Genomic DNA, 12,365 nt, shown 5'->3' on the forward strand with positions numbered 1-12,365 from the left:
AATTCACATCATAAGAACCATACTTAGAAGACAATGAATGGTCCTAACTCCTAGCAGTACACCAGGATAGTCAAGCCACATTCTCATAGCAATGAATCAGGCTACAATTTTACTTCGGAGTCACGTGAGTGGCTACGTGAAAACCCCGCTAGCAAGCATGCGCGACATATCGTCTCTCGCATTGCGCAAACGACAGGCAGCTGGAGCTCTGCTTCCAACAGCTCGGACCTGAAGGTAAGTTTTTAACTTTTTCAGGTCTCTTTTTTACTGCAGGAGCGTTCAGAGCTCCTGCTGGAGGTCCGAGGTCGGAACCCCAGTGCCACCCGGCTCCCTTCTACAGGGACCGGCGGGGGGGGGGGGGAATCCCGGCTGCGAATCGCGGGGATATCCGAAGCCGACCACAGAATCGCGGGGAAGCCCTTTATCAGGGACCGCGAGGGAAACCCTTTCTAAGCCACGCCGGCTCCCGACACCGCAAGGATCCCTGCTACAAGGTTCCATAGATGCTGCTGCACCCGCTGAGTTTCGCCAGCATTTTAGGTCCCAACTACAAGGGCCGTGGGGAATGCCGACCGCAGGAAGAAGCCTGGCTGCGGGGACCACGGAACCTCAGAAGACTGCAGGTAACCTGCCTTCCGGGACCGGTGGAAGACCGCGGGTAACCCGTTCTCCGAAACCGCGGGAAGACCGCGGGTAACCCGTTCTCCGAGACCGCGGGAAGACCGCGGGTACCCGACCTCGGAGACCGCGGGAAGACCGCAGGTAACCCGGACTTTGGAGGCCACGGGAAGACCGCAGGAACCCGACTTTGGAGGCCATGGAAAAACCACAGGTACCACGGGAAACCACGGATAATCCGACTTCAGAGACCACGGGAAAACCACGGGTAACCCAGCTTCAGGGACCGTGGACAGGACAAGGGGTCACAGCTTAAGGATAAGGGGGAAATCCTTTAAAACCGAGATGAGAAAAACTTTTTTCACACAGAGTGGTGAATCTCTGGAACTCTCTGCCACAGAGGGTAGTTGAGGCCAGTTCATTGGCTATATTTAAGAGGGAGTTAGATGTGGCCCTTGTGGCTAAAGGGATCAGAGGGTATGGAGAGAAGGCAGGTACAGGATACTGAGTTGGATGATCAGCCATGATCATATTGAATGGCGGTGCAGGCTCGAAGGGCCGAATGGCCTACTCCTGCACCTAATTTCTATGTTTCTATAGACCAGGGGCACCAGATCTCAAACTAGATGTTCACGTATCCCATGAACCTTCGATTGTGTATGGTCACACATCTACACCAGAATGTTAGATCACTAGAGCCTAGAGACTCTGAACTAGCAATATTGTTAGTTACATCTAGCGTCAAAAGAAGGCATCACTTCAGACCATCTTCAGGTGGTTATGGGTCTGGCTTATACAGGAGTAAATACTGACATTTCAAATCACTCCACCAAGGCTGTAACAACCTCAGCAGCAGGGTTATGAAAGTTAGCGGGACCGCATCCTAGCGGTTGCAGGATGGTCAATCTAGCAATTTTCCACACATTTAGTGCTAACCCATTGCCAGATGGGGGGGTATTTACGAGTTCTGTTCATAGTTCCTCCCGGGTGAGGAAGGTTACTATTGTCATTATTCATGTCTGAATACGATAACGTACTTCCTCCCCTGGTCAACTAAGGCAGTGAGTGAAGCATGGACTCGTTCCACGGCATGAAATCACAGATCTTTAAAATCTTCACGTAGTCACTCGAAGTAAAATAGTAAGATTAAACGAGAACTTACCAGTTTGAAGTTTGATCTTTATTTTATGAGGAGTTACGATGAGGGATTACGTGCCCTCCGCTCCCGCCCTCTATCATAAAGGTCAACTGGTATTCTAGTTCTTCTTATCTTACTATGTTTATTTCATCTACTGTTGTCTGTGATTTCACACCGCTGCTTTGAAGAATGTCGCGCATGCTTGCTGGCGGGGTCTTCACGTAATCCCTCATCGTAACTCCTCATAAAATAAAGATCAAACTTCAAACTGGTAAGTTCTCGTTTAATCTTACTATTCTTTGTTACAAAAACACAATCTGCTGGAGGAACTGAGTTGGTTAGGCAGTATTTATGTAAAGAAATTCACGGTCTTCTTCTTCTTCTTGCATATGGCGTGCACAGCCTAAAGTCGTCGGACAACTTGTTCTATTTGATCTTATTTGATTGTGCACGCCGGGTTGACTGCATTTGTCGAAACAGGGCGGACCACATGAAGGTTGCAATCTTCCACCCCAAATTCACAGTCAATATTCAGGGTCAAGGCCCTTAATCTGGACTGAAAGATTAGAGGGAAGATGGCAGTATTACGACTTAAGGGGTAGTAGTGGAGCACGCGCTGGCAAGTGATAGGTGGATCAAGGTAAAGAGGGGTTGATTGCAAATGGAATCAAGTAGGAAGTAAAGGGAACAGCAACAAAGGCTTTGAGGTGATAAGTAAAGACAGTAGATGGCTGCAGATAGAGAACCTGAAAAGAAAGATTGGAACAATTTAGGGAGAAAGGGGACAGCGGAGAGGAGCAGAAAGTGAATGCAATGAGAAGATATGCTACACAACAAATAAATATAAAATAAATCATCAGTTATACTAAATAAAAAGACCATAATGGTGCAAGCCAAAGAGTAAAGTGTAACCTTAGCAGTACAATGCCCATAGATGTTGGGTGCTAAGGTGGTTAGAGTTAGGATTGTGCAGGGTAATTCAAGAGACTGATGGTTGATGGGAAGAAGCGGTTCTTGAATCTGGAGGTAAATGTTCTCAGGCTCCTGTGCTTTCTTCCTGACTGCAGACGAGCTGAGTATATGTGGGTCTTTGATGCTATTAGCTGCCTTCTTGAGATGGTGCTTCTGCGATCCCTTCGACAGTGCATGGGCCAATACCCATGATGGACCAGGAAATGGTTACGCATTGCGCATTATATTACTACTAACATTATTACACGTGACTTCATGCATGCACTTGAAGAACCAAGTCCAGATTTTCAGAAATATGTTTGCAGCATAAAGGGTTTTATGAAAATTCACATTGCATAATAAGAAGAGAAATATTTTATATGCTTATGGGTGTTTCCATAAATACAGCATTCAGTAGTAAAACTGAAGGTCTCCAAACTTCCAGGTTATTTTCCTGTTTTATATATAATATTTCCATTGCTTCATATCCTGTATTTTACGTAATATAGATCATGGTGTATAGCCAACATAATGAGACGAAGCAAAAATTTAAAAAATCTGTTTTTACAAAGAAAAATATCAGATATGTCCAGATATTGTCAGATATTGTTTTCTTGCCTTTTTTTGTGATATTTTTCAAGCAGGATTTCATCAAATCCTTAGGCTAATTTATACCAGAAAGATTACATTAATTTTGCAATTAAATAACTCTATATGCCAAATTCTGATTAAGCTTATGATTTTTTATCATTTATCACCCGATTAGATGGTTTTCTGATGCCTAAAGTTTTTGCAGCACGACGTGCGTAGCAGTGCCCTTATGGTCACGTGTGAATTGTGTGAATTAAAAGCAGAGTAACTGTTTCTATATTTATTGAGTTTTTTTGCTTATATTTTGTGTTTAAGCTTTCCATTGAAATACGTACTTAATAATGAATAGATCTTAAAATCGTGAAATAAAAATCTAGTCCGCTCACCTATTTTATCGATGTCTCATTCTGTAATCCCTCCCGTTTTCTGACCTTGTCAATGCTATAATGTTTTTTTGCACTCGTCACATTTTTTTTTAAATTCAAACAACGCGGCTGTAATGACCCTGACCTGAACTACAGGCCTCATGGTGGGTTACCTGCCGACACTTTGTAAGGGAGCTGGAAATTGGAATAAGAGACAGTGTCCCAGGGTCACGTTGTGGGCATGCTGTGCTCTGAATAACACTGTTCAATTTTTTTTGCTTGTAGTAAAAATCTTTTTGCACTTTTTCATTCTTTTCTCGTAGATGTTGCTTCTTGTTTACTATAGAAATGTTTAAATTCTGTTAAACTTTTATTGCTTGCTGCTATGTTGTTTTAAAGTGTGTGCACTGTAGCGAAGGGAATTGAGTGATCGGGTTCTAGATAATGCCATGTCTCGTTGAAAGTCTCGTTGAAAAAAAAAAAGATTATAAATAATTTTATTTTTCTCATATTTTCAAAATTTGAAAGTATTAAATATTGGTCAAATTTTGGTCGATTTTGATCACAGTTTAGCTCAAAAGGTCATAGGTAGGTCCATTTTTAATGCTGTGGTATTTTGTTATAATTTAATAAAATGTAAGAAAATACATTGCTTATGATACATTTTTTCTCCTAAACTTGTAGATCAATTTAATATCACTGCTGGAAATTAATGTCATCTTTTGCCTCAAGATTACGTAAATGCAAAGAAAAAAACTCAATCCAAAAATATGTATCCCTTAAAATATACAATTTATACACTTACCAGTTTTGAGAACAATTTGCTGGTCTGCTTGGTGAACACCTACGTATCTATACAAAGTCAACAGACAATTATCTGCAGATGCAGAGATTGGAAGCTTCAGCCTATATTGGAGAAAAAAATAAAGTTTATTGCACCATCGCACATTAAGTGGAATTTAAAATTGCAAACTCCTAATGTTAGAGTCCACATTTCCCCGGCATAGGCTAAAGTATATTTCTGCACAGATAGGTGGAATCTAGAATTTTCTCTTCTAAAGGCTGTGTGTGGTTCATAATGGAAATGTTCAACAATGGAAAGACCAATGGAAATGTTTATAATGTGGAGGTTTTATGATTATGGAGCAAAGCCTATGAAGGGAAATAAGGTACAGCCAACTGTTATCTCATTGAATGGCAGTTGGAATTGAGGAGTAAAATGGCTTGTTCTTGTATTAATTGCCATTTTCTCATTTTATACTCACCAGGCTGACTGACATGTACATTTTTTATCATATTACAATGTAATGAAATAAATGGATCTTCAAGATGGTATGGCCGAATTCACATTCTAACCAACTTATGATCCACAAAACACAAGACTAAATACACCCCTTTTAATCATGTCTAACACGTCGCCTATTCCTTCTCTCCATAGATGCTGCCTCACCCGCAGAGTTTCTCCAGCATTTTTTGTCTACCTAACCCTTTTTAATCAACGTTACTCTTCCAATTTTTCCATGAGGTATAATAGCCATCCAAACCACCAGCAGGAGTTTGATATCTGGCTATTTTCAGAACCAATCACTTTATATTTTGGCTTTTCCAAATTAAGAATACAGTTTGAAGTAGTGATAGAAAAATTAGTTTGCAATGTTATTAGCAGTAAAGAAGAACTTTAGCACAAAGAGAAAACATCTCAGAGAATGTAAATATAACATTATATTAGAACAACATATTAAAATCATCAGGCTCTTGAACACTACAAACACCAACTAAACTCCAAACTATGGACTCTCTTGGTTGATCTAGGGACTTCAGTCTTTTATTTTGCATCAATATTTTTTTTTAAATTGAACTTTCCATTGTTTTATTGTGTTATGAGTACTGTATTTACATTCCTGTTATGCTGCTGCAAGTAAGAATTACATTATTCCATTTTCAGTACCTATGACAATTAAACACCCTTGACTTAAACTTTGTTAGTAGATAAACCATATCAGACTGCGAACTGAGAAGTTAGAACATTAACAGGATTATCTGTCAAGGAAGGCAGTTATGAATGACAGTCATGATATAAGACATATCTTAAATGTCATGAAACGGCAGACACAACCTGACTTGTGTAATTAATATCATGAGGGAAACAGATGCAAAAACTAAAATTTAATTTATGTCCAACATTTTCACAGTATTCAGCTGCGCCTAATGGGGCTGTCCCACTGTACGAGCTAATTCAAGAGTACTCCCGAGTTTCCCATGATTTGAACTCGGAGAATTACGTAATAGCCGCTCGTAGGTACTCTGGGCCCTCGTGGACATTTTTCAACACGTTGAAAAATCTTCACGGGTCTTTACGAGCTTACCGCGTTTCCCGAGTACCTGCCATTAGCGTTACGAGCCGTTAAGAGACGTCCCGAGCTCCGACGTACCCGCAACATACATTCTATGTACTTACGAGTTTGAATTTTTTTTTAACTCAGCAGAGCTCTTGAATTAGCTCGTACAGTGGGACAGGCCCTTAAGAGTCCTTAACAGTAAACAGAATCCAAGGATTTACAATGGTTTGAGTGCTGATAGGCAAGGTTAACTGAGCACATGAATATTCCAAAACAGGACTTTGTGTTTAATCAACGACATAGAGGACAAATGAAGACTATTTTCTATTCCCTTCTATTTATGATTACCAGAATGAAAGAGTAATAACATTAACAATACAGAGGTCTAACTTGGACAGTGCTGGGAAACATGCATTGGAATCATGGTGTATTATTGGCATACCTCTATTTAAGGAGAGTAGGCTGCATGCAAAATTCATGGTGACCAATCATGATTATAATTCCAATGGTCAGCTAGTGCTGACCTTATTGCTGAGTGCTCCAGCATATAAAATGAGGCAGATTTTCATTACTATTGAACACCAAACGAGTTTGCATTCTCCTGGTCAGTGTGCAAATCAAAAGCAAAGAGCATTGTGTTCAGTAAGTTGTAAATTTTATTCCATAGATCATAATAACGTAAGTGGAGAGCACAAAATATAGGCAAGATAGGGCTCCTAATTTTAGGATGTTGTTCTGGAAGCTTTGGTCAAAGAGGAAGAGTAGGAGATATATTAGCGAACTAAAGATGACGAGAAGGGCCTCCAGAGACAAAATAGTAGGACGAGCCAAGGATAACAAGTCCAAAGGCCCAGATGTAGCACTTCACAAATTTCAATCAGCAACAAACCAGTTGGAACAAAAATACTTGCCACATCCCAGAAACATGGAGGACATCAGAGAGTCCAAAGCAGGTTGAGACTTTTAAGGATAAAGCCATGTTCATTCTTAATCCTTTTAGTCACATCCCACTTCTTCCTCTTCATGCACTTTCTGATTTGAAAACTGCATCTGCCACTGCCATTGCCACTACCCTCCATTCCACAGCACAACATTATCATTGTCTCATTCTTCTTCTTGATATCTAAGAGCTCCATTCAGACTGGGTGATGGTTGATCAGGCCGAAGGCAATGGCAAAGATTTGCATGCAATTTGAGATTCACAGGCACAACCTCAGGTAAGAATACGTGTATTATAGCAGTTAGTTTCGATGATCTACACTTACTAAGTTGATGTGCCAGTTCTTTGGAATCCAAAAGTTACACAGAACTCTGATGTAAACACAGCTCGGACAACAAAGAAACCTACAGAAGAAGATTGATGAGTATTCTTGATTGTTGACATGCCTCCTGGAAAATGTGTGAAATATTGAGGTGTCTGGAGAAGCACAAACTTTGAAATTTGGTACAGTGCTTGGAGGTAGTCCTTCCTTTCCAGCTTAACTGTGGTGCCCAATTCATTTTAATATGAGGCATGACCATCAGTCAATGGTTGATGGCTATTATTTCACCTTCCATTGCGGAACTATAAAGAACCTATTCAGTGTCATAATTTAATGTGAAAACTCAAATTGCAGAGATCCTTCCAAAAGGCAAGATACAGAACTTTCTCAGAGTAAAAGTATTATTACTTTACCATTACCGGATCATCTTAGCCTATCTACTAACTACTCTTGACAAGAAGATACTGTCTGAAGATAGACCATCTGAACCCATAACTTCTTGAGATCATCTTGCAAGGGCATCTGGACTTTCCTCTATGACAGCCTTCTACAAGTCGTGCTGCCATCATTGGAGGGCATTGAGAAAAACATAACAACAAGGAAAGGCTTGCATAAGTCAGCCAATAACAAAATACTCAATTACTTAACTTGGTTGATGCTGATATGGTATTTGTTATGGTTTACATAAAAAATTGTAATTGAATATAGTTTGATATTGACTGTTGTTTTGACATTGTGATCAAGAAGATATGATGGTCAACAATAGAGGAAAGGTAAAGTGGATTGTTCTTGAATTGGGGAATTTGGATTGTGTCTGTTGACTATGCAGACTGCTAAGCCTGAAAGGAGCTCCCATTTTGATGCTATTTTCCTTCATATTTCTTCCCATCATGTTTTACAACACATGGCAGACCAGCAAACCCTGAGAGCCTTTCTGCATTCTGCCAGTGTTGTTCGTATGATGGAAAGGTTGCCAAGCCAATGATCTGCTGCATCTGGTTGCAACTGGCAGCTTGGCTTTTCTGGAATGTGCATTTTCCATGTACTCGTAAATGTGTTACAAGATAGAACCAAAAAACGCACACAGTAGGCCAGAACAAAAGTAATTCATCAAGAATGCGTGTTAGATACTTGGCAATAACCAGCATGTTTAATGGGTATGGTTACATAATAGCTGAACCTTGGGGAAGTGAAAATCCTCCCGCACAATTTACAGTTATACGTGCAATGTTATCTGAGTGTAGCCAATGGCTCCCTGCATTCAGAACTCCTCAACTGGTCCAGTTATTGGAATGATGTGATCTGCATTATAAAGTTTCAGTTTCAAATAAAATCAAACAACTTTTGATTCTCCAGCTCCACTCCAACGAGACTTTTACGAGACTAATGTTCAGCAGCAATGTTCATAATTTTCATATCCAACAAGGCAAAATTGAGTGGCAGCTCATACAACAGCAAGGCATCACTCGGACAAGTTCTATGCATTCTATGCATGCTTCAATAGGGAGTACCTTCACGAACCCCCACAGCAACCAATGGCATTGCAATCTCAGTCACCGAGACCCAAGTCAGAAGATCGTTCAGAAGTGTGAACCTTCAGAAAGCATTTGGAACTGATGGTGTAGCTGGTCATGTTCTCAAAATCAGTGCAGACCAACTGGCTAGAGTTATTAAATACTACATAATCTAATTAAACTCTAAACTACAGATTTCCTTCATTGCACTAGAGACTTTGAGCTTTGTTTTCTTTTTTGTGTTGTATTTTTTTAATTTATTGGGTTTTTTTCATGCTTGTTTATTATATTATCCATATATTATCTATCTGGTTCGAAACCTGTTGTGCTGCTGCAAGTAAGCATTTCAATGTACCATTCTGGCACATATGACAATAAAGCATTCTTGAAATATTGTAAGGGCGGCACGGTGGCACAGCAGTAGTTACTGCCTTGCAGAGAGACAGCACCAGAGACCCGGGTTCAATCCTGGCTACCGGTGTTTGTCAGGTTGGAGTTTGTACGTTCTCCCCGTGACCTGCGTGGGTTGTCTCCGACAACTTTGATTTCCTCCCACACTCCAAAGATGTACAGGTTTGTAGATTAATTGACATGGTATAAATATAAAAATTGTCCCTAATGTAGTGTTAATGTGCTGAGATCGCTGGTTGGTGCAGACCCGATGGGCCGAAGGGGCCCTTTCCTTGCTGTATCACTAAACTAAACTAAGTCTCTTGTGTGGGAAGGAACTGCAGATGTTGGTTTAAACTGAAAATAGACACAAAATGCGGGAGTAACAGTGGGACAGGCAGCATCTTCGAAGAGAAGGAATGGGCGATGTTTTGGGTCGAGACATTTCTTCCAAAACGAACTTTCTTTAAACTAAGTATTTTACTCACTGTAAATAAATCAGCAATTAACCTCTTGCTATCATGAATTTATGTATACAGTTCCCAGCCCATGGTCCTTCAGCCCATCAAGTACTCACCCATTAGCAATCCTATCTTTTTATTCAACACACATTGCCCCCAGCTCCTATGAATTCTAACATTTACAAATACAAGGGATAACATACCGCAGCCAATTAACTAACAGCGCACATTTCGGATAAGGGAGCAAATTGTGGTGTCCAGAAGAAATGTATGCGGTCACAGGAAGAACAGACAAACTCTGTATAGAGCACAAATGTCAGCATTCAACCCAGATCACTGGAGCTGTCATAATACAGCTCTACCAGCTGCACCATCCTGCAGCTGCTTCTTTCAGCTTTTAGGGCCATCATAAGTGATAGGAGTAGAATTAGGCCATTCGATATCTCTCTCTCTCTCCTAACCCACTGAATCCTAATCCTACCATCACTGAATGCAGTCGAGTAAGGACTCCAGGTAAGTCCAGGACTCCACTGAATCCAGGTAAATGACAGTCATGCAATAAACTGACAAGAGACATCCAAACTGCTTTCTCAATAAACACTTTGCTTGAATTAGTCGAGAAAATAAAGTGTTACTTTTATTTCTTTACTTGTAGCCACTTTTTATCATGTTATCAATGATTTCATTTGCACATCTTAAAATCCAACAATTCACACAGAAACCCTATAACATCCACAATCACTTCTGATTTTACCTGTTCTGATCCTGATCAATAAATATGACATCCACAGATATTGAAATTGGGGTGAATGAACAGAAGGCGATGTTGCACGTTATACTTTTGTTTGTTCCATTCACACACAGCGATGATGAACCTTCAGGGAACTCACAAGATATGGGTTGAAACCAGTTCCCATCTTCATTTTCTACTTCTGGAATTTCAGCTTTGATCGTGCAGTCACTGAAAGCAAATTAAGAGTTTAATTTTCCAACATGTAAAGATGTTGGAGTTAAGACATTTCCTTTTACATTTTGCAGGTAACTTACAACATCTTACACATTTTTAAGTAAATTATTTCTGTGGGTTTGTTAAAAGTAATTTGAAATTCAGCTTCACAACTATCTTGAACAACATTAATCAATAGCTATAATGCTAAATATCACAATGTGAATCTTGAAGGAATTCTAAAGGTTTCTTAGAACCTGAGTGATATTTATCTGAATATGATGAATGCTGATATACTGTCTGGCAGGTTGAGAATAACATAATGGTGATCAAATGTGCTGTCCTCTGTCAGAACAACAATGCATATCCTCCTGCAACTGGCACATTGATGGTGCCTTCACTTTTGTCTATCAGCCACTTATTGTCATAGAGGAAACAGGTCCTTCGACCCACTTCATCCATGTCTCATCTAAGCTGGTCCCACTTCCCTGCATTTGGCCCACATCCCACTAAACCTATCCTATTCATGTAGTATATTTTAAATGTTTTCATTGAACCTGCTTCAGCAATTTTCTCTGGCAGCTCATTCCATGCACCCAGCATTCTTCGAGTAAAAAAGTTGCCCTTCAGGTTCCAATTAAATCTTTCCCCTCTCACCTTACATCTATGTCATCTGGTTCTGGATTTCCCCTACCCTGGGTGAAAAGACTCTGCATTCATCCTACCAATTCCCCTAATGATCACCCCTTAGCCGCAAGGAATAAAGTTCTAGCTTCCCCAATCTCTCCTTGTAGCTCAGGCCCTCGAGTCTTGGCAACATCCTCAGAAATCTTCCCTGCACTCTTTCCAACATAATGACATCCTTCATATAACAGGGTGTCCAAAACATAACATAATACTCAAAATGATATAATATTCCACAATACTTTAGACTACCAGAGTTCATCTGGTTATTACTCTTGGTGAACATATGCAGTTGAATTCAGACCATTTAGAACCACAGCTGCTTATGGTAGCTCTCCATGGGTGTTTTGTAATCTTTCCCATGCTAAATGTGTAATCATCCTGCAGCTGGTGAGAAAGTAAGATATTATAGGACATGACCAAGCATCTGAATGACAAATAGTAAGGCTCAAGAGTGATCAATTGATGCCTGAATGTTTTTTTGGTACTAATACAATATTTTAAATGCGGCACTGTAGCTGCAATTTCTAGCCAAACAAAATGCCTTAGATTCACAGATAATGTCCCAAAAACTGCAACTGTTTGTGATCATGCCAAAATGTTCTAAGTGCTAACTGATCCAAAAGGTGAGGATGTGCAGGACAGCTATCTGGGTAAAATTGCCATCAAGGGGAAGTACCCAAAGTGGTAGCATTTGCTGGTTCACTCATAACCATTTTGACAGCATTTTGTTGCCCATTTCCAATAATGATTGTTAACTTCAGTGCTAAATTAAAAGTAAGAAAATGTAGTAGGATGTTCAAACCTGAGACAATTTATACAACTAATTTGGACTGTTGCTCTTGTTTCTGTATTTAGAGGAACTGGGTGCAGGTTCACAAAAGGGGGGTCGATAATCATCTTAGAAGTATGTATAACACCTGTCACAGAAATCACTCGATACCGGATGGTTTTTTCCTCATTAATAAACATGGGTATTTCAATTGAATAATTGCCTGGGTAACCTGAAAATTGTGCAAGAAAAGAAATAATATAATTAGTTCTGCAGGTAATTAAAAGCATAACAAATTATTAACACTACCCCCACATGTCATCAACTCCCTCCA

The 12,365-nt window shown here is 40.1% G+C and overlaps 1 protein-coding gene across 1 annotated transcript in view; it reads right to left on the bottom strand.

Annotated features, from left to right (window-relative positions):
* cfap47 (cilia and flagella associated protein 47) overlaps positions 1-12,365 on the bottom strand; it is a 433,070-nt gene that overhangs the window by 313,392 nt on the left and 107,313 nt on the right. Inside the window, exons 25-27 of the mRNA XM_033032292.1 lie at positions 12,065-12,263; positions 10,384-10,590; positions 4,469-4,569 (exon numbers count right to left, since the gene is read on the bottom strand). Coding sequence (XP_032888183.1) covers positions 4,469-4,569; positions 10,384-10,590; positions 12,065-12,263 — 507 coding nt within the window. The remainder of the gene's footprint in view (positions 1-4,468; positions 4,570-10,383; positions 10,591-12,064; positions 12,264-12,365) is intronic.

This window comes from Amblyraja radiata, chromosome 14 (genome assembly GCF_010909765.2).
Source record: "Amblyraja radiata isolate CabotCenter1 chromosome 14, sAmbRad1.1.pri, whole genome shotgun sequence".
In the NCBI taxonomy this organism is placed as follows: domain Eukaryota; kingdom Metazoa; phylum Chordata; class Chondrichthyes; order Rajiformes; family Rajidae; genus Amblyraja; species Amblyraja radiata.